This window comes from Sinocyclocheilus anshuiensis, unplaced genomic scaffold (genome assembly GCF_001515605.1).
Source record: "Sinocyclocheilus anshuiensis isolate Anshui unplaced genomic scaffold, SAMN03320099.WGS_v1.1 scaffold148, whole genome shotgun sequence".
NCBI lineage: Eukaryota > Metazoa > Chordata > Actinopteri > Cypriniformes > Cyprinidae > Sinocyclocheilus > Sinocyclocheilus anshuiensis.
In genome coordinates, this window is record NW_015555704.1 from 285,475 (window position 1) to 308,500 (window position 23,026).

The 23,026-nt window shown below is 36.6% G+C and overlaps 4 protein-coding genes across 10 annotated transcripts in view; 3 read left to right on the forward strand and 1 right to left on the reverse strand.

Annotated features, from left to right (window-relative positions):
* Positions 1-7,092: 7,092 nt before the first annotated feature.
* Positions 7,093-11,425, forward strand: LOC107671774 (KATNB1-like protein 1). Of its 7 annotated transcripts, none has more exons than XM_016464740.1 (10): positions 7,093-7,114; positions 8,285-8,412; positions 9,017-9,054; positions 9,149-9,425; positions 9,780-9,895; positions 10,169-10,219; positions 10,320-10,409; positions 10,513-10,617; positions 10,714-10,807; positions 10,898-10,930. In XM_016464740.1, exons 2-10 carry the CDS (start codon positions 8,296-8,298, stop codon positions 10,928-10,930), a joined length of 921 nt encoding a protein of 306 aa, XP_016320226.1. In that variant the 5' UTR covers positions 7,093-7,114; positions 8,285-8,295. The 7 variants fall into 7 exon arrangements, with proteins under 7 accessions (XP_016320226.1, XP_016320220.1, XP_016320224.1 ...); XM_016464734.1 differs by lacking the exon at positions 7,093-7,114 and adding an exon at positions 7,121-7,250 and having other exon boundaries at positions 10,305-10,409; positions 10,711-10,807; positions 10,898-11,425; XM_016464738.1 differs by lacking the exon at positions 7,093-7,114 and adding an exon at positions 7,121-7,250 and having other exon boundaries at positions 10,305-10,409; positions 10,898-11,425.
* A 677-nt stretch (positions 11,426-12,102) lies between these two features.
* On the forward strand, positions 12,103-14,696 carry LOC107671783 (ER membrane protein complex subunit 7). Its single transcript, XM_016464752.1, has 5 exons — positions 12,103-12,498; positions 12,780-12,899; positions 12,986-13,124; positions 13,367-13,447; positions 13,557-14,696. Exons 1-5 carry the CDS (start codon positions 12,272-12,274, stop codon positions 13,701-13,703), a joined length of 714 nt encoding a protein of 237 aa, XP_016320238.1. The 5' UTR covers positions 12,103-12,271; the 3' UTR covers positions 13,704-14,696.
* A 1,222-nt stretch (positions 14,697-15,918) lies between these two features.
* On the reverse strand, positions 15,919-17,436 carry LOC107671776 (muscarinic acetylcholine receptor M5-like). The gene has a single exon (XM_016464741.1). It carries the CDS (start codon positions 17,434-17,436, stop codon positions 15,919-15,921), a length of 1,518 nt encoding a protein of 505 aa, XP_016320227.1.
* Positions 17,437-18,540: 1,104 nt separating this feature from the next.
* The window catches only part of LOC107671777 (cell death regulator Aven-like), a 19,236-nt gene continuing 14,750 nt past the window's right edge, over positions 18,541-23,026 (forward strand). Inside the window, exons 1-2 of the mRNA XM_016464742.1 lie at positions 18,541-18,762; positions 19,841-20,018. Of these exons, the coding sequence (XP_016320228.1) occupies positions 18,568-18,762; positions 19,841-20,018 (373 nt within the window). The 5' untranslated portion in view covers positions 18,541-18,567. The remainder of the gene's footprint in view (positions 18,763-19,840; positions 20,019-23,026) is intronic.

Here is a 23,026-nt window from a genome sequence, read left to right on the forward strand (position 1 = left end):
ACTACTTATCAAAATTTTGAGGTTGGTAATATTTTATTTTAAAAGAAATTAATACTTTTACTCTGCATGGATGTATTAAATTGATCAACAGTGCCAGTAAAGACTTTCTATTCATTAAAGAATCCTGAAAAATTATCACGTTTCCACAAACATTAAGTAGCACAATTGTTTTCAACATTGATAATAATAAGAAAAACATCACAATTTCTCACTTGATAGTTCTTTAACTTTGTGATTGTGAATTATTGTGTGGTAAGCGATGAAAACAAGGATGCAGTGTCTCCTTTTTATGGAGATTTTACAACACAGTTTACAGGCGGTGTTATCCTGGAACAGCAATAATTATATCCGCATCTAGGCTATATTCACAAATCACACACATCATGTCTGTGAGCAGAGGGAGATCAGCTTTCCACACGCGTTCTGCCTCTTTTCACAGCGTTCTAACATTCAGTAGCTCATTCTACACTTTCCACATTAGATGTTTGTAACTCCACGGGGATTTGTAGCCATGCCGAACTGTTCTGGGAAACAAAAATGCCTTTGAGGTTCAGGCTATTAGCACGTCGCATGCGGCGATTGTTCCCATCACTGTATCGGACTGAGCTGCGTTTGTTCTAAGTTGTGTTTGTGTTTACAGTAGGTCCACTTGACAGCTGTTCCGTGTCATTAAAGGCCCTAAACTTTGAATAGCAAATATAAATGCTACAGTCCATGCCAACCCCTTACAATGAATTACAATGAAGTAATGAAACACTCTAACCTTATCCTACTTATTTTTCTTCAGAACATTGATGTAAACCTTAGTAGACTCTGCATGAATGTGACCGAGTCCCTGCAGCCACAACACAGCTGTAGAGGTCTGGTACGTCAGTAGACAATTTACTGCACAAAATATGTAATTAGGTTAAGCATCTAATTCCATATCAATATTCTGATTCAAGTTAGGTAGGCATAATCATTCAATTGGTGTCATTAACATTAAGAATGTAGATAAAGCATTTCAGTATTGCTTCCACTCAAATGAACACGGTCCTTTTCTTGGGAAATATGGAGGTAGAAGCTGCTCTGTGATATCAGTGACTGGAATTTGTCAAAATGAGAAACCTCTTCTGTTTGGAACAACAATGCAAGTCAGCTCTGAAGTATCTGGTTGAGCTATAAACCCAGTACAGTAAACATTTTTGGAAAAGGGTTGTTTGTGTTCACCAATGCTACAATTATTTACTCAAAAATGCTGTAAATTAAACAGTAATATTGTTAAATATAATTACAATTCAAAGTAACTTTTTGCATTTTAATATATTTTAATATGTCATTTATTCTTGTGATGGCAAAGCTGAATTTTCTGGAGCCATTACTCAACTTTTAAGTGTCATTCAGAAATCATTCTAATATGATTTGGTGCTCAGTAAATATATAATAATTAATAATAAAATAATAATTTATTATTATTATCAATGTTGAGAACAGATGTGCTGCTTAATATTTTTGTGAAAACTGTGACAATTTTTTTGAGGATCCTTTGATGAATAGAAAGTCTGAAAACAGAATTTATTTGAAATGGAAATCTTTTGTAAAATTATAAATGTCTGTACTGTCACTGTTGAGCAATTTAATAAAAGTAAGAATAAAAGTATCAAATCTTTCCCCAAAAAAAGAATGGAACCTCTCCCAGCCGGTGTCATTGCATGTACGAGGGTCCAAGTTTATGTCTGCGTGTAATCAGAATGGAATCAGCCAACAGCTTCCACTTTGGCTCTGAGCATGTGTGGGAGTTTAGTGTTAGTCAATATTTGTCCCAGTGTGTGAATTACGTGCATTGCTGTGTTTACATTGCCTCAAACATTTACAAGTAGCCTAAAACATTCTGTCGTTACAATATTTTCCCATGCTCCTGTTTGTCTATCCGCCTTGATCACATTAACCTCAATGACAGACATGAAGGAAAATGGCTTGATTGTGCTGATCAAAATCATCTGTTGAAGCTAATTGGAAGTGTTTTGATGTAAATTTGTCAGTAATGAGAAAAGAATGGTCTTTTACCATATCTTGGAGCATATTTGGACTAAAAGCTAAGGAAACATGAACAGTTAGTATATGGACAGAAGTAAAGTTTTTCTTTGTACATGACAGCAGATGTTTTTTTGTTTTTCAGGGTAATTTTGTCGAGTATGTTCCAGTGTCAGGCTGCACGTGATCACTTGACAAGATCCTTCTCTCCTCTCATGGATAATAAAACAAAAGTTTACAAAAGTTGAGTCTGGAAACTCTCATTCAAACAATAGGAGCAGTAGCTCTTCATCTTCAATCACTGTTGGTCCATGTCCCTGTTTGAACTTAAGAATTATGTGGAAACTCTTAGAGAACGTGACCAGAGTGGATATATTTAACAATGACAGAATGACAGAGCTTGATCATATTTAAGCTACAGTAGCAACTTCAAAGAGATTTTTGGAGAGCGAAATTTATCAGCCTTTGTTGCCTTCAAGTGAACCTAGAAAGCCAAGTAATTTTTTTATCACCTCAGTGAAAAATTTACAGTAATATTACTCAACCTAAATGATGTTTGTTGTATCGTAAACAGAACTGTTATTTTGACTAGTTTAAAGGAATAGTTCACCCAAAAATGACAATTCTGTCATCATTTACTCACCCCATACTTTCAATCTGTATATCTTTGTTTCTTCATTGGAACATAAAAAAATATTTGACATATTTCTTAGTGTTCTTTGTCCATAATGGAATACAATGGCAACCAAAAATGTTTAGTTACCAGTATTCTTCAAAAAGTCATACAGGTTTAGAACAACAAGAGTAAATGAGGAACTGTCACTTTAATTTCCTCAATTATTCTTCTAATTGTACTGAAAAGTGTTAAAACTTCTGTTTGAAATGTTTGCATTACCCAGATGTCTCTTTTGTCTGCTAGGCAATACTCTGCAATACTGCAGAGCTGTGACTCTGGTCTTCATCTATTGGAAGTTCTGAACTTCAAGGCTTATACTCGCTCTGTCACTTTGGTTTCTGTATGAAATATGACAGTGATGTCATGAGCAGCGAGCCAAAAGGTGACTCAGTGCCTGAATGCCCATGAAAAAGGAAGAACAGATGAACTGATGCTGGGCTAGAGTCTCACTGCTTAGCGTGTGGCCGCAAGGCTTGTTGACAATTTGGTGACCCTTTATAAATCTGCTATGGATTTATTGGTCTGAATGTGTCTGAAATTCTGAAAGTACGCCAAGAGTGATTCTGGTATCATTCAGACTACAGCTGGATCGTGTGTGCTGTCGGAAATTCTTCAAAAATTAGATCAATCGTCAAAAACTTAATCATAGTTATTGTCCTTGGCATGAACAGGCTTTTATGATAATCTGAATGTTTTCATCTATAAATGGTGTGAACAGGCCTCATTTTGTTCCAAACCTGTAACTTTCATCATGTGAGGTAAGTATCATGATTTAGTCACATTGAGCGGTATTAAGTAGCTATTACCTTTTGATTATTTTTAAGGCAGTGTTCATACATTACTTATTGCTGCATTAAAACGATGTTGATCAATCTCTTTCAGGCGAGGCAAGTCTTGGCACAGGCTTCCTGCAGAGGCAGGTTTCAATCCATGGGTACCATTAAGATAAATTCATCGCTGCTGCAAGTTGGCAGATGAACTCTAAATTTGCAGTCAAGTCTCATACACCACTCGAGATATCATCTTACCTCCCTGCAGAGAGGAGAGAGTCGGGATCTGGAATCCCAGCCCTGTCAATCTTCTCTGACTGACTGACCTGGCTGAAAAACAACGGATAGTTTTCCTTCTCTCAATGCTGTTTTTTCCAGCACTTCCTATTCGAATTTCATCGCACAACATTGTTTTGTCTCGTCTTGGCTTGTATGTGTGCTTATTTATTCAAACGTGCAGTGAGTTGTATGATTTTGAAAGAGCTGATCACATCTTCAGAGTTTTCAAATGTTTTTTCAGACCTCATTCCCTCTAACAAGTCAAAACAGATTTAAGTAAGGACCATGGATCATATTTGTAAAAACTTGTCTTGATTAATGCCTTTAGTTTTACCGTCTACGATGTTCCAAATCCAAATTATTTTTTTCCCCTGTGGAACACAAAACATGAATTCTTGTCAAATATTTTGCCCACAGTTTTCAGTATAATATAAGTGATGGAGGATGTCAAGTTTAAAAACATTTCCTTAACATTTATGGAACATTTATGCAAAAAAAACAAAAAAAGTTTTTATAGTGGGAAAAGGTTCTCTAGATTATTATATTAAAATGGTCTTCATACTAGTAAAAAATGGTTCTTATAAGAAATGTGCACTAAAGTGTTCTTAGGAGAACTCAAAAAATGGTTCTTCTACAGCATCACAGTGAAACCTCCTTTTTGAAACCTTTATTTTTAAGAGAGTTTGCCATTTATGTGCTATACCATATATTGCTGTATACATCTTCTGAAGAGGAAAGCTAAACAGTTGTATTGAACATAATCTCATGAGTGTATTTATTCTAAACCAGGTTTAATGTCAGGTTAACCAAACAGAGATGAGTTCAGAGGTCAAAGTTTATTTTAGGGTTAGTATGGTCAGAGGGTTTCTAAGACAAAGGATGACTTGTTAAACTATCACTAAGGCTAATTTGAGGCTTGAATGTGAGGTTCTCTTATTTAAACAAATTGCAATATGTTCAAAAAAGTGTGGTTAGGCCACAGAAGAACGTTTGAGATGGAGTTATGACAGCTAATAAATTTCAGCTCACCTTCATACACTTCAGTTTTCACAGCTTCACATCGCCATCTGTTGGTTGCATGAAGTGTGGTGTTTTGGAAGCCGTCCAGAAGACACTCAAAATGAATGATCCTAGCTTTTGTCAGTTTTGAACATTCTGTACCATCCAGCTAATATATTACCTTTGGCAACAAGAAAAAAGGCAGCTGAAAGATTATCTGAAAAGATAATGACTAATATTTCTTTTGTCAATGTCAATCCTACAAGTCAGCACGAAGAACCATCCTGTAAATGAGTGAAAATGTAAATTCATGTTTTAAATGCAGCTAATCTTTCATATTTTTGATACATTTCACATCATAAGCAGAATCCTTCAGCCCATCAGCCTGATTCCAGGTTTTGCCATTAGAGGTGAAATGAGAGCCACCATACCAAAACCTCAGAGATCTCAACAATCTGATGAAGAGGAGAGCAGATGAGCAATACAGGAAAAGACAGATGGTAGCTTGGTGTGTCTAGCCCCTCTTTACTTTTCATCTAATATGTTACATCAGTGGTGGAGGTCTGCCTAGTCATGCTAATATAAAAGTCAGATTTGATATCCATTTCAGGAACAAAATTTTACAAGCCTGAATTGTTTGTATGTCAAATGTCAGTTTGAATGCTTACCTGCTGCAAAAGAAATATGAACTGGCACAGCAACTCGGCCTCCCTCACAGATATTACATAATCACCTGCAAATATCATATGTGGCTATAACATATAACACAACACCCTGTTCATTAATTAAGTTGTAAGACAGAACCGGCAGAAGGAATTTTTTTATCAAATCAATGCAGCTTTGGTGAGCATAAGAGACTTTTGAACGGTAGTGTATATTTGAAACTTTTCACAAGTTAATGCTGTAAAGTAAATGAAATCTTGTATAAGTCAGTCAAATGTAATTCCAATATTTTGTTTTAAACTAGTGCAGTGCATTTTTGTTTCCTGTCTGCCATTTTCATTCCAAAAACTATGGAAGTCTGTTTATCTTTAGACTTTTTTTGGTTAGACTATTTTTACATGTATTAAAATAGTAGCTATGATTGTAGTCTAATAGTGACTCTTGAAAGAGTAACTATTATTATTATTTTTATTGAAAGACTTGCGCAACCCAAATAAGGGTGGAACTGGATGGTGAATTTTTGTGGCTGTCTGAATATGAGTCTTAATGTCGGCTATTTTATTCAGTTTTCTCCATCAGTTCAACAGCTTTTTATTTGAACTGTGGTCAGATTTGTCTTCCATAAGACATTCTTCAAGATATGGCATTGCCTTTTATTAGCTTAACTTCAGAAATTATTTTCGAACAGAGAACAGTTTATTAAAAAAAAATAAATAAAAAACAATGGCAGTGTGCTGCGTCTGTACGTTCAAATCCATTTTAGTAGTTCATACATATTCCTGCATTCATATTATCAGTCTACACCGGTAGATCCTTCCAAGATGTAGTTTAATGACAATATTCACTGTATTTTAATCCATTGTAAGTGGTTTGGCTGAACTTCACTATCTTAACTGTACGGTAAGAGAACATCGGTGAAGGATAATTCATAACTGAAATTTGCCTTTGCTTTCACATGGGATCTGTATGATGTCAACCTCAAACCTCTAAGTGCTTATCACAGTAATTATATGTCACATTACTATGTGATTTCATGGAGCATTTCATGACCTAATGATCACATCAGCACTACCATGATAGTCATCACCTTTGATAACACCTTTGAACTTCATGAGATGCAAAGGGATGCTACCATTAACAAACATCAATTCTAAAAAGATTCTTACTGAAGATTACAGCACCATTACAATGAAATTATTAATAATTATTAAGGCCCTTTATTTGTGATGTTCTTATCTTTTCTGTTCTGCATCAAAAAGGCCAATATTTAAAATTCACAGTGAAACCTACTTAATGTATGTTTTTGATTATCTTAAAGACCTTTTTTTTTTTTACTAAATCCTTATGCATTTCTATTTATTAATATAAAACAGTGGTTGTCAACCGGAGGGCCAGGGCCCACTAGGGGCCTTAGCAAACCTCCAGAGGGGTTGCAGGTTGACTTCAAAGTATTTTAAGTGATATATTATCATCATCACTATATATATATATATATATATATATATATAATCCATTCACTGTTTTGTTAAAAAAGCATCCCAGGATGCACCCCATGACATTGGTTGAGAAATTTCTAAGAGCGTGCAATTTTAGCTGATGTTTCATGGAGAAACTAGTGAAATGTTTTTTCCAAAGCCGAGCAGTTCCATTAATGCTCCATCAGATGTCGCTAAACCCTCATTCCTCTGGTGCTTCACCCATCCCAGCATTTCAAGTTTGTTTTTATTTGAATGGTTCTTCCTCCCTTCTGAAATCTACTCAAATTCCCGTTTCTTCCTGGTTGTGCATGGAAGCGCTCTCGGATATATAACGTGCTTTAGGATGCATAGACAACTTTACACAATGTTATGGTGGGTGCTTGCGAAATACGCGAGGTTTGACAGTGTTGTACAAGTTATAGATTTTGTACGTGCTAAGTCCTTGTTTGCTAGCAGGTGATTAGCCTGACTTGTTTGTTTGGCAACTAGCTATCTGGTGTGTTTTCATCACCTGCTTTGATATGCACATGCCAGTGTGAGTGTAGACTAATCTCTAGACTTGTCTTTTGCAATTTAGTCAAAGATTATTGAATGTTTGTCAACGTGTAGTTGACTTAATTAGCTCGCCAGTGCTAACAGATCCTAAACCTAAACAGCAGCGTCACATCATTGGAGGCCTCAAGCTCCGTCTGACAGATGTCTAGATATTTACCAGGCATATTAGATTGTTAATCTGAAATTTATTAATTAGGTTTGATTCAAACGATTCATAGATTCATCCTCTGACTCAGCGTAACGTGCTACGTGGTAAGACGTCCATTGGTAATGAATTATGCGATATTCTTTACACTTGGTAATGAATTATGCGATATTCTTTACACTGGTATGATATGAATGTCATGACTTGTACATAGCATATATAGTATTGTCTAGATAGGTTTTTGAAACATTCCTTATGAACTGCTCTTATTCTAGCAAACACATAACGTTCTCTTAACGTTAGCATATGGTTTCCGTTTGGTTATTTTTTGGACCCAAGTGTCTTTTTTTGGTAAAACCCAAAGAAAACCTAAAACGTTTTTTAATGGTTATTTTTAGTTATTTGGTTATGTTATAACCAAAACTGCTGTTCACTGAACGTTCTGGAAAGCAAAAAATTGATATAGGCCTAGTCAAAATCTGCTACTGTGCCAGACTGTCTAACAATAGCAAAAGCTTTACATTTAAATATTCCATGAAGATCAATTGACTCGATTTAATACGAATTTGATTGATTCTTATGTCTAAAGGAGAAGCTACACACAGCTACTACAATGGAGGCTTTGAACAAACAAACCGCAGCTATTTGCTTTAACAACATCATGCATCCTGTGCCGGCTAATGTGTTTTTTGCCATTGTATTTTAGAGTCCCTTATTATGGCCACTGGAAGTCATGTTGGAAGTAATGCAGAAGTCCACAGGCTCAAGCAGGCCCAGACCCATGATCTTCTCAAACATATGGTTTGTTCTGGAGATGAGAAGAACATGAGGGAGGTGAGTAAAAATCGCCAAAAAAAAATAGACAAATTGTTTGTAATGTTTGTGCTGGGTGGGATTAATAGGGGATCATTTTCAGTTTACAAATACAATATTAAGTATTTTAAAGGGGTCATATGACAATGCTAAAAAGAACATTATTTGGTGTAATGCAATGTGTTTACGCGGTTTAAGGTTATAAAACACATTATTTTCCACATACCGTACATTATTATTGTTCCTCTGCCCCACCTTTCTGAAACGCATCAATTTTTACAAAGACTTTAGTCTTTGCAACTTTATGGATCTTTTATATGCACAAACAGCTTGTAACACAACAAGGACAAAAGAAAACTTGAAATTGCATATGACCCCTTTAATGCTGGAATACACTACACAATTTTTGCCTAGATTTTGCCCCACTATTGCAGTCTGAACGTGTCAACACCCCGAAACCACATAGTATATGATGGACGTATTAGTGTGTGATGATCCTCAGGCATGTAGTGTATGATGGACAGTTTTTATGTTACCATTTACAAAGTGGGCAAGTGTATGTTGTCTAGTGTTTTAAAATCTGACAGATTTGAAATGTTAGCTTTTTACTGTTGTCTCTTTTCAGGTGGTTTATTCACTTAAGGACGAAACCGATCAAGAGAGGTATGTTTTTGGTCCATAGCAATGCAAACTTAATGGCCTTTCATATTATTCCTTGTTTTGGCAAGCTGAGCGTGCATTATTCTCCATCCCACAGATTTCCAGTGGGCCGTTGTGTGCACAAATACAGCAAAGCGAAGCGAGCGGTGGTTAGCAAGAAGAAAACGCGTCACTCTGGGGTGGGATCAAGAGCATGTCGGAGATCGCCCACCGCAAGCAGGACATCTGACATGGCAAACAAAGAAAATGAACTGACCTGTGCTGATGACGTGCAGGCTATTCTTTACAGTGACAACTGTGGGTTCCCTGTGAACTCAACAGACGCCTCAAAAATGGCAGGAGCTGGCTCCAAATACAGTGATTATTTCACTGAGGTGAGATATGCTGCACGCTAGTGCTTGTAGGGTTGCAAAAAGGTGGAAAATTTCCAGTAAATTTCGGAAATATTCCAGAAATTTTGGAAACTTACAGGATTTTTTGGAATGTTCCAGGGATTTTTGGAAAGTTTCTGGAAATTTTCCACCCCTTTGCAACCCTAAGTGCTTGTGTTGACTATGTTCTTGTCGTTCGAAGCTGAAACCTTCCTGTGTTTATTCTTATTCATGATTGTCCACGTGTGATGATATAGTGATCAACCCCTCTATTTCTGCAATATCAATCATGGCAAAATGGTGATCTATCATCAAATTGTAATATTTGCACTAACCTAATCATTTGTTGAATTTCAGTTATCAGAGGACCATGAAGCAATGACTCATGTGCTCTTTGGAAGAAATCTGAGACTGAATGTTGCGTTGACTCTTTGGCGGAAAAACTCAAGTGAACTAGTGGCATACTTGAACAGGTTAGCGTTTTGAAGTTTGACATTAATATTTCACAATATTACTGTTTTTGTGGTATTTTGATCAAATAAATGAAGCAATGGGTGAGCATAAGGGACTTCTTTCAAAAACATTAAAATAAATCTTAGATTACATTTTTAGTGTAAATATTGCAAGTATAAATAGATTTGTGTTTACAGCATGTTGAATTCCCCTTTTTCTCACATTTTTTGGCATAATTGATGCTTGCAATTCTACATTTTATGAATACCATGTTAACCAACATTTTTCCCCAGAATACAAGACACAGGGGTGCTTGTTGACTGTTTGCCTGTACTCACGAAAAGGTAGCATATTTAAGACCTGTTTAAAATTCATAGTTTGTCGTTGTTGTCCCATTGTAGATTTGATGGATATGTTGTTTCATACCAGTTTCTCCCTCTATAGTCTTCAGGAAGAACAGCCGTGTATTTCAATAGGCTGTTGTGTTGACCTTTTACCACAAGTGAAAATGATTCTTAACACTAAATATGAAGAGTAAGTATTTAGTCCTGTATTTTTATTTGCTATCGTTGTTTATTGTCATTATACATTTTGCTCAAGTTTAAATTAATCTTTTAAACGGTTGAATCTTTTCCAGACACCTCATCGTAGCTTTACACTGGGTTCAATCTATCATTAAAAAATGGTGGTCTGAGCTCTCCACAAACAACAAAAGCTTGCACGATGGCTTTTCAAATGACAGGTGCTTCATTTTTATACGAATACATGGAAATTAAATGACAGAACATCTTATAAATGTTAGCTGGAAGCTGTAACTGAATATGTTTGCATCCAGCAGGAATGTTCAGGCAATGAAGACGACGCTTCTTGAACTGTGGGAGGGGAAGAGACACTTAAGCTCAGTTCCAGGAACTGTAGGAGAAACAGCGAAGGTGTTTTATTTTTCGTAGTCAAGTGAAAAATTGCAATTGTTAACAAAAATCAGTCTTACCTCATTTCCTTTATCATCCTCTTTTCCACAGATTATAGAATCGTATGTGTCACAACTGCGCTGATATATCATTGTAGCACACTATGGAGATAACCACTACAAACCCTTGGTGCATTTTAAGCTTTTGATTGGTTTGGAGCTGGTGAATCTGAAGCTCAGTAGGCTGTGGTGAATTGGGAATAGATGAACTGAACAATTCAGACACTCCGATTTCAGCACTGGAGGAGGAACTCTTCCTGCAGGCACTGAATGACTGCTTCACATTGAAGTGGACTTGCTTAGGGGCACATAATCAACTCCATGAGACTCTCTGGAATCAGGCAACTCACTGAAGTGCCAAGCAGAAGTTTTAACTGTTGCACTTGTAGTGCTATGGTGTGAATCTGCTTAAGTGGATGTGATTGTGTAAGTGTACCTTTATCAGATTTTTTTTTTCAGTCATGCACTTGAATTGCAAGAGTTTTAAGTTATTAGTGTGTTGTTGTCCATTGCCTGATCATGAATGGATATTTGAGTGTAATGTGTACATAGTGATTTTTCTTTTAATCAGCTTTCAAATAAATCTACATAAACTAAATGTTTTTTGAAGTTTATATGAATATTTCCATTTTATTCACATGTTAACTAAGATTTAAAAAAAAAAATGACCATAACAATAATGTGCATGAACAACCCCAATCAAAAGTGATATGATGTTGTCAGGAAAGTTGCTGAATGATTAAGACTAAAAAAACAAGCTGTGCTAAATTTGCAGACGATGTTCATTGTTGTAATGTTCAGCAGAGATGCAGCCATAATTCACAAAACCAGTCTGAACGATTCGTCAACTCGCTTGACTCATAATAAACTGAGAACGGATCGAGTTGACATAAGAGCTATGTAGTGAAACCATAGACTGTATAAAAACAGAGTGAAACCAAGCATTGAACGGTGGGGACGCAGTTCAACATAATTAATATTAAGGTTTTAAAAGAATCAGCTAGTGCAACAAACTGAACCGGGAGACGAGAAAATGCAAAATAAACAACGCAATAAATAGCAGTATGTGCCTATGGATTTTCTTAAACGAATTGGAGTATGTATGCTGCTCCGCAGTGATTTATTTTAATTGTATTATTATTTACTGCACTGCAGTGCTGTAAAGGATATTTTAAACCATTCATTCAACACGAACTGTTTAAAAGAACCGATTCGCGAAAAAAAAGTCGGACTACCAATTCGAAACCCCCATCCATAGAAATAGACCCGCCTCAAGGATAATCACGTGGTGTAACATGTTCTTCCGGTCTTTGCGTTCCGAGTTCCGTTTACTTCCTTCAGCTGAGTCCTATTCCCGTGGTCCAGGTTGACGCGTAGTGAAATATTGTACATTTTAAACGTCATATATATCGTGTGCCAAAACACGATGCAACAAATGAACCGTCTGTTAGATATATATGTGGCGCTGCAGGCTCTGTTTGCGTTGTCATGGTGTTTTTCCGACGCAGAGCCAGGGCCTGTAGCAGGTTCTCAGTCAAATGGAGACCGTTTCAAAATCGAAGGACGAGCGATCGTTCCCGGAGTGAAAACACAAGACTGGATCTCCACAGCCCGAATCCTGGTGGAAGGAGAGGAATATGTTGGTTTTCTCAAGTGAGTTATATATCACCAGCAATGCTAACGTCAAAAAAGCGATGTAAATATTAATCTGTGTGTCAGTCCTTGATTTACTGTAGCGTGTCCCAATACATGATATAATATCTCTTGCAATGAAGCTTTCTCTTATATAAATACGTTTTCTAATGTATTTGTGAAAAATGTCTAGTAATATCATTGCAGGGCATTGTTATTCAGATTAGATAGACGGGTTTAATAACAAGCCATTACACGTTTTGCCAAGGTTACACAATTAACCACATAAATTTACATTGCAGGACTGATGGGAGCTTTGCTGTGAACGATGTGCCTTCTGGCTCATATGTGGTTGAAATCGTATCACCATCTTTCAGATTTGATCCTGTTCGTGTGGATATTACCTCCAAAGGGAAAATGAGGTAGCTAACATTCCCATTTCTTACCTTCTTCTAATATGTGATTTTATGAGCACCTAAGTTAATGTTAGAATGTTACTGAACCCTAGGGCACGCTTGGTGAATTACATCAAAACCTCTGAAGTTATTCGACAGCCGTACCCTCTTCAGATCAGATCCAGTGGTCCTCACATGTACTTCATGAAGCGAGAAACCTGGGGCTGGACGGATTTTCTGATGAACCCAATGGTATGATCATATAATTGTTTCTTTCAGATGCACGTGGATGGACTTCATTCACTGGAAATTAATCAGTTATTGTTTATTTTATGTTTACTTATTCTTTAACTAGATTTTTTTATGTCCTCTAGTTTAGATTGACTTAAGTATTAAGGCACATTTTCAGAGCCATTTATAATAATAATTTAGCTATGACATAAGTGTTGTTGAAGGTTTTTAATAGCTGTTGTGACTTATTTTGTCGTCCTTAGGTCATGATGATGGTTCTTCCCTTATTAATCATCGTCCTTCTCCCAAAGGTGGTAAATACGAATGATCCTGAGATGAGAAAGGTAATGCAAAACAAAAAGTCATATCTACAAGTGTTACATCCTGAACAGACATTCTCATCCACTGCATATTGCTTTATTATACAATTTAATGTCTGTTTTTTTCCTGCAGGAAATGGAGCAATCTATGAATATGTTGAACCCTAACCCAGAATTGCCAGATGTTTCTGAATTCATGACTAAACTATTCTCCAAGGGCTCCAGTAAGTCTAGTGGAGGCAACAAAGGCAGCAGAAGTGTTGCTCCGAAGAGGAGGTAGTGCTGTGTATTTTGTCGGTTTTCTTTAACACTGTTTTACTGGGTTTCCTCTTTTATATATATATATGAACAGTTTCTTTTTCAACTGAAACGCTTGACGAAGCAAGACTGTGTTTGCACTGTACTACTTTTCCATGCTTAATTGTCTTCTTTGGATGCATTGTCAATAATCAGATCATTTTAGTCATTGTAATGATACTCTGAAAACTATACATAAAATGTAGTAATGGATAAAACCAGTAGAGATCAAGCGAGGCATGTTTATGTATTTTTTTTGTTTTAGAGCTTAATTCGGATGTTTTAACTTTATAAGTAGAATGAGTGAGAAAGTCTGGACAAGATTTCTCTTCCAAGAGGAGACAGTTACAAAGATATTCAGTTTTGCTAAAACATTTCAATATCGTGTAATGCAATTAACATGATGCTAGTCTATGCCTTTACTGCTGCTGTGCAAAAGATCACACAGATATGATTCCTTCACAGAATTGAGGTCAATGCAGTTTCACCTCAGTTATGACTTGAATAAAAGTGAGAATTAAATCTTTAGTAAGTAAAATTTTGTATGTTGTTGATTGGCTGTTGAGTTCTTTGGGTTGATACAATAGCTGCATTACGGCTGCATAACAAGCCAAAATCAGATGCAGAAGTTAATACTTACTGTATGTATGTAGTTGTTTTGCTCCGTTTGTCTCAAGCATTCTAGCCTGGGATATTTCAAAAGCACACTTGAGCTTAAGGGTGAAGATAGATACAAAATATATGATCTTTCATATATTTTGCAGTGATACCATGTGTATTTCCAGACCAGCCCAAGGAGGTGATGTTGACCCCAATTCTGTTTCATAACTACTTGAAATAAAGCTTTTAGGTTATAATATTTACTATATTTTGTTGGGTTTGTACAAGACTGTGAATGAAGATGAGAAATGCATAAGATTTAAGCTATGAAGTATAATCTTATTTAAACTGAATGAAAATAAACTGGTGGAAAATATCAGTCTCAATTATTTGTCTGCTGTTCTCAGCATGATGCTTGCATGGTAAAATGTATGGACATCAACATTTAAGACCACATTTCATGATAAGTAACTGGTAAACAGTTGCTAGTACAGGTGCATCTCAATAAATTAGAATGTCGTGGAAAAGTTCATTTATTTCAGTAATTCAACAAATTGTGAAACTCGTGTATTAAATAAATTCAATGCACACAGACTGAAGTAGTTTAAGTCTTTGGTTCTTTTAATTGTGATGATTTTGGCTCACATTTAACAAAAACCCACCAATTGATGCACCTGTATGTCAGTGGGTAGTTTTAAATCTTCAGTTTGACTGAAGACATTAATAAAAGATGGAACCCCTGCCAAATCCAGATTGATGTTTCAATTAGTTGAGTTAATTTCATTTTAAAACATTTATTTCACATCAAATTAAATGGCATGTCATCACAACAGAAAGAGTAGAGACTTATTAAACAATATGAATGGAAAACAGCCAGGCAACATTTATAAATGTGTTTATATGATGTGTTAATGTTGAAGTAATTTCAGATCTAATTCTTGGCACAACAATTATGAAAGATTTTTTTTCTATTATGGACCAGTGCACACTGGGATGCTGTAGAACTGTAAAATGTGATCGAATCTCTGCCATAAATTAATTTTACATGCAGAGGGAAGCTACAATCTTTTTGTGTGTATTTCTCTACAGTGATGCTTTGGCAGTTCTGCAAACATAATACAACAACATTGCTTTGCACACCAGATATTTCAATAAACGTTTCTATGCATGCAGTGTCACTGACATGACCACGGCTTACAATATATGAAAATAATTTTATCACAAAAAAGTTAATCATGTAATAAACACTGTGTGTGTTAGGTATTTATAATAATAAGTTCACAATCCATATCTTTATTTTAATGTCCTCACCATCCCTAGCCTTAAGGCATTTTACAATATTACAATACACTATTGTGTAAACATGTTAAGTGATCTATAAACTTTGAAAACAGAAGCTAAATTAAATACCATTAATAAATTATATAATTTTTTTCAAATCAATATGGCAATATAAACAATATGTACACAAAAATATTGCCTAGAACATGGCAAAGAATATGGTCTGTCAAGCTAAAATGTAATTTTAATGCCCATTTAATATAACAATTGTTCTTGATCATTCATCATGATCTACAGTCTGCTATCTCTGCTGTTACTTAATGGTTTTGGCCACACCAATACAGTTTCTCCTCTCCTCTGTTCCTCTTCCACTTGCAGAGGACTAACATCCAAAAGGTCTTCTGGAAGGTCTTGTTGCATAGGGCATAACACATGGGGTTGATGGTGCTGTTGACATAGCAGAGCCAGTAGCCCAGATGCCAGAGGGACACTGGGATGCATTCAGAACAGAAGGTGGAGATGAGTACCATGATGTTGTATGGGGTCCAGGTGAGGAAGAATGCCAGAAGAATGGCACTGAGAGTCTGAGCAGCCTTTTTCTCCTTGATAAGGACCATTCGTTTCCGCTTGGTCATCTGGATCTTCAAGTTTGGATCTTCTGGTTTGGTAGAAGAGGATGTGGATGAAGGAGCCTGTGGCTCTGAGGACTGACAATGATCTGTGTTTATTCTATCGGCTTCGGTACTACCTTGCAAAGCAGTGATGTCGCTAAGGATCGGCTTGAACTTGTATGACATACATTTTTTATTGTTTGTCTGGGAGCATTTTGCAAGATCACTTAGGTATTTGCTGTCTTCATGACAGACCAGCTGTCCATTTTTATTGACTGTCGATTCTTGGTTCTTGAATGATTCGCGTGGGGTTGTTTCAGAGACGGACCGCTCGTCATCCTCTGATGATGTGTAACTGTTCAGGGTGGTGACCTGCTCTGATTTTGTCCACATGTCTTCAGACTGCAATGTTGTCCTAGTTGAGTAACTCTGGTTGGATGAAGACCATGATGCTTGAGTCCCGTCCCTCTTGCTTTTAAAGCTAAAGCATCGTAGTATTGGCTTTCGTACTTTAGGGTCTTCATGGCTGTCCAGCGATGGGTATCCTTGGAGTTCTGCTAAGTTCTTAGTACGTTTTTCTGTTTCTTTGTAGATTTTGCAATATAAGATTGTCATGATGGATACCGGTACATAAAAGGCCGCTATGGCTGTACCAAATGTGATTATGGGTTCTGAGAAAAACTGGATCTGGCATTGGTCAGGAGGAACCGTTCTCTCTCCAACAAAGTACTGCCAGCACAGAATGGGTGGAGCCCATAATATAAACGATATCAACCATGCCAAGCCAATCATGATGCCTGCACGTTTCGGGGTCCGTTTAGCCCTGTAGGTAAGTGGTCTTGTAATAGAAAAATATCTGTCAAAGCTGATGACCAGCAAGTTCATCACTGATGCGTTACTTGCAACATAGTCAAGTGCCAACCACAGATCACATGCTATATTTCCTAAAGACCAGTATCCCATGAGAATGTAAGATGTGTACAGGTTCATTGAGAACACGCCAATAATGAGGTCTGCAAAAGCTAAACTGAGTAAGTAGTAGTTGTTAACAGTCTTAAGTTGGCTGTTGACCTTGAAAGAGAGCATCACCAGTACATTCCCCACTATTGTGATGAGACTCACGACTGCTGATACTGTTGCAATGGTTATGACTTCCAACAGACTGTATGGGGCAGGCAGGATAGCAGAGACATTTCCACTTGTGGTTAAATTTTGAATATCCATGTTCATCCTGTTACCGTTGATGATCGGTTAGAAAACTTTTTTTTTTAATGAATGAAAATGAATATTCTTCATGTTTTCCTGGCAATGGATAGTCTGAAAACACAATAAAGAGAATGAACACTTCAAAAACAGGAAAATTTGAACAGAAATTGCAGAAAAATGCATGTTTTGTGTGTGATGCCTATAAAATAACGATTTTCATACGGGCCAAATATTTTATGGGATAACAATAGCCTGTTACAATAAAGGCAAATCCATTGTTTTTCATACACTGGTCAATTTTGAGATTTTGGGCTATTCAGGACTATTATATTGTTTCCATAACAAGAACACATTCAAAATACACATTTAAGTGCTAATTTTATTACTTTTTATCTATTTGCATCTCTTTTTTGCAAATCTCCACTTCAGTAGCACTTACATAAACCAAATCTTCCAGTTTAATTCTTATCAATTTTCTAAAAGATTTAAGAAGGGGTTTGTTATATATAATTCAGAGAGATGAAAATGGATATCCAAAATCCCCTCTGTAAAAACCTTTAACTCTTAATATGTCAACTAAATTAAATAAGGATTTTGAACCTGGCCTTATTCCATGTTCAGATTTCAGAAATATATGCAGATTAGTCCATAGGCCTATATAATTAGATAGCTCCTCATTTGCATATTTAAACATAGGCTAAACATGAAAAAAAAAAGTGTAATACAAAAATATTTCCTTAATGTACTGTGATTGATCAACTAGGGAATTACGGTGATAGCTATTGATATAAGCTTTTTACTTATTGCTTTTTTGCAATATGTCAATATGTCAGTCAACGTGTTCATCCTTGAAAATACAATAACTAGGCTACCTTTTACATTCTCTTAAGCAAAGGAATAAGCACCGAGCCAGATCTCACATTACCCACACACCGCTGCTTCTACTGCTTTTAATACTACTCATACTCATACTGTTTTCCCTCAGTTTGACCAGCTTAAACTTTGGATTTGATGCACATTTGTCAATTTATATACTCGCATTTATCGTTAGGCGGAACTAGTTGAACGGGCGGAACGTTTCCCCCATTGAACAGGGTTCTCTTTTAAGTGTAACAACGGTTGTGGTTCTAATTTTTTTCATGTTCAGTTATGGAAGGCAGACACAGTCGGGGACGCGGTGGGTATTGGAAAAGAGGAGGTGGAGGTGGAGGTGATGCTGAGACCGGCAGTTCGGGAGAGCACCGGGGTCGCGGAAGAGGAGGCCACCACCATCGAGGAAGAGGCAAACGGGATCATCGTAGAGGAAGAGGGGGAGAGTTAGGACCTCCTGCAGATTTTCGACGAGTAAGTTTTACACATAAAAAATCACCATGGCAACAATAATTCCGGCTATTTTTACTATAAAACTCTGCTAACTTGGTATTAGACACAAATGGCATATAAATAAATATGAGATATATGAAAATGAAATAAAGTGACAACCATTCAGAGAGACTCCCACACTCTTTTAAAGGGTCATGAAACCCCAGACTACTTTTTCTGAGATTTTAGCAGAGGTGTTTGTGTTGCACATCATAGAAGACAATGTTAGCATCCGATAATTTTAACTGTTGGAGAAAACGGGTTAATTTTTTTAATTTAAACATCTTCCGGGTTTAAAATCTACATTGTGTTGACGTCACTATTTGTGACGTTGCAATGGACTATAGTACATCGGTGTCTATTAAATTATTCATGAGACTGCGTGTTCTTATCCTATGAGAAGACACTTCGCTTAATTATTCACAACAGCATGTGTTGATTTGCTATGACAGTCGCTTCAGATTGTGAGATGACATCGCGCACATTAACTGAGAGAAACGTTCATGGATCAAAGAAGAGTGTTTGTTTTTGCTTTGTAATAAGAGTTCGGCACAAACGCGATTCATTCACTTGGTGAACATAACCGTTTTTACAGCTCTATAAAAGGCTTATATAAACGCCACAGAATAAGCCTTAAAAGTTCTCAGAGGTGCAACAGCGCGTTCATATAACGTTATATGTTTTCGATGCAGAGTGCAAATGGCTGTTTATTTATTTGTGTTTTAACTCGATGGGAGTGAAATGAAACTGTCTGAACGTGAAGCTGTGTGTGTTGTCTGTCTGTCTCCCCTCTTCCCCCTCCTCCGCACTGCGCACCACGCCCACTTTTTTAGCGTTTTTTCAAAACCGTGGTGAGAACTAACCAGTGCTGAAACGGGGTTTCATGACCCTTTAATGATTTTAATTTTATAAATAATCAATTTATGGTATTAACGTAACGTAACATCATTGCACAATATTGTTAAAGGTTTTCATGTTTCCAATAGACTGTCACAGTAAAACAATTGTATTGTGTCATACTTGCTCACTGTCATCTTTTTTTTTTCTGATTGCTTTCCAGAATAAAGATGACAATGACAACAAAGAAAACTTTGAGCAAGAGGAGGAGGACAACACCTTCTCTAGGCGAAAGCTTGAGTCCAACTGGGACCGTTATGAGGAATCCGAGAAAGAAGAAATGAATGAAGATGTTCCTGCACAGAGAGGCACAGACTATCATGTCCTCCTCACTTCAGCTGGTAAGACATGACTACCCACTTAAATCTGTGTCATATTTCCCCCCGTGCCTCTGATCCAGCACATGCAGGCAGGAGATCAAAACCAAAATGAATGTAGAACAACGATGGTGTTAACCAGCTGTCCTGCTGTGTGCTATTGAGATACCAAAGGGCAACGAGAAGGGCAAAGCTCTATTTCTGTTACACGGTTGGATCTGATTAATGGATGACTCATCTCATGAGCAACAGTTTTTGCCATGTTTACAAATAGCACAGTAAACTACCATTACCAATCACCGGGTTTATTTCAAGCTGCCTGAATGAGAAGTTTGAAGTCAGTATGATTTTTAAAAAAATTAAAGTAATATTCTAATTCTAAATGAACCCTTGTGTGGTGTTCATATTTTTGTTATTCAGCCAGTGTTCGTGGGTCTGGTGGACCCGCTGCATTTTTTGGGGTTTTTAATTCAACACAATTAGAAATTTTATGTTAAAATACTCAACAGATGTTTACTTCATCCTAATTACAAGCAATATAAACAGCATATATGGTTAATATTTGGCCTTTCCCTTTGTTAGATCACATTTATTAATTAAAGTGCTACAACCTTGTGTGGGAATGGCAGGGGCAGAAACAACTGATCTATACATAAGGATTATAGATTAGTGGCTGAAACACAAAACTCACACTTACACTCACACTCTCACAGATTCTCTCTCACACACACACACGCACATACACACATATACACATACTAATAGCAGGCTCAGACAATAGGAGGACAGAGTGAAGGTACACAGGACCTAAAATTTCCACACTTTTATTAGCCCAGTACACAGGACCTAAAATTTCCACTCTTTTATTAGCCCCGGGTCCAGTGGACCCGAACATTCTGTATGTAATGTAAGTGTGTAGGGGGGTGTACAGTGTGTGGTCATTGAAAATTTGTTCTGATAAATGTTCTTCACAGAAAATTAATCATATCATTTTTCTTTTGACAAAAAGTGAAAACGGGTCCCACAGACCCGAACACTTAATCTGTTTTGTTGCTCTCCACTTTTTTTCCTGCACATTTGCGATTAGTCATCAGAGGTTCAAACTCGCTGATCCCTGTGAATGTGGGTGGAATTCGTATCTGTTCTCCAGAGCAAGTATTGTATCCATGACTTCAGGAATTGTGTAAGACAGCTTTTCCATCAAAATGATGTGGTTGTGCAGCACCACTTGTTTGTCATATGACAACAACAAAAGAAGGTTGGTGCTTATTATAGGACTTTAAAATGATTAAGTGCTTTAGCTTGACTGCTTTGAAGAAGAATCTTTTCTGTCTTTCGTATTTTAACCATGAAAAAATATCTTTAAACCTTCTGTCTTTCGTATTTTAACCATGAAAAAATATCTTTAAATGTTTTGTTTGACTTTGCAAGATATATACGGTAAATATGGTCACACCTCTTAGTCAAATATTGCAATATAATGACTTCAGCTAAGTTATAAATAGAAAGAAGGCTGTTCCAGTTTGTTCAGTCTTTCAAAGTTGCCCAACCTCCCCTGCGATACTCGACATACTGTCCTTTATCTCATTATGATTCTGCCAGCAGGCTCTGATTAGTGACTGTGGTGGTAACGGACTGATTAGGTACAAAATGAGTGTAATTCAGCTTTCACCAGGGAGTGGAATAAAGTGGAGGAACATCCTTCCCTTACCCTCGAGTTTTCTCACAAATGACCAAAATCATAACTTAATCTGCATTCTTTATAGGGTTGGTGTGCCTAAAAATTAAAATTGTCATTTAGTCACCCTCAAATTCCTACAGGTTTGGAATGACATGATGACGCAATTTTCATCATTCCTTTAAAAACGTTTTTAATAATTTTATGCCCACTTTTGACATTTTCATTTCCATAATTCTCATGTAACTTGCCGTTGCATCTACATCCTTATTGCTTTATGCAAATAACAATAGAAACAGATTCATTAGCAGATGAGTTTCCTCCTTCATCATAGCAGGTGCTTGCACAGGGTAGTTTTTAGTGTTTAGTCAGTGAGTTTGTGTAAGGAAATCCTCATGCGATTCATAGAAACCACATTCTGGCGGTTAAGCATTTTTTGGCACGTACAGTAAGACAGGTGTAGACAGCTGAGACAGTATTCCATAAGGTATGAATTTGCATTCAGCAGCAAGATTGCTCTTATCTGTTGACTTGCTCTGATCTGTTATTGTGCATGTCAAATTATGGTCTCCAGCGGCCCTATCTCTTAAGCTGTCAATGTAGAGAATACTACATCTGTCAGATAACTTAAAATCTGTTTGCCGAGAGGCTTTATCATTTTTTGTGCATATTACTGTCACACAGATGGGTAATTTTATTTAGTCTAATCTCACAGCTGATTGGAGATTAATCTGTCAGAAACTCTCAATAACAACTTTGAATTTGGATAGCATCATCCAATCCTTGTCACTGTGGCGGTGAATTTGTTGCTAAGCCCAGCATCAGGGCAGTACTTAAGCACTGGAGCCCTTTTTTCTTTTTTTAGAATGTACCTGAAACTCACATTGGTTTGAAGACACACTATGAGGAAAAGTGTAGTAGTTATCTCGTAATATAAGGTAAAAATAATCTCCTTCAGTTGAAAATGATGTGGAGCTCCCTCAGAAAAGGTAACAATTTCCCCTTTAAGGTGGTTGAATATTTGTAAGCACAGCCATATTAGCTTTGCATTGATTTCTGGTTTCGGTAAAGAGTCTGTATTTTAAACATAATGCAGAAAATTGTATGTACGGGTAATAAAAACCTGTATTTACAGGTAATTAAAAAAATAAGAGTGCATGTAGATAAAATATTTATGATCTAATGTTTATAATTAATATATTTATATTTAATATTTAACACAAAGGTTAAAGGGGTCATATGATGTTGCTAAAAAGAACATTATTTTGTGTATTTGGTGTAATGAAATGTGTTTATGCGGTTTAAGGTTCAAAAAACACATTATTTTCCACATACTGTACATTATTTTTTCTCC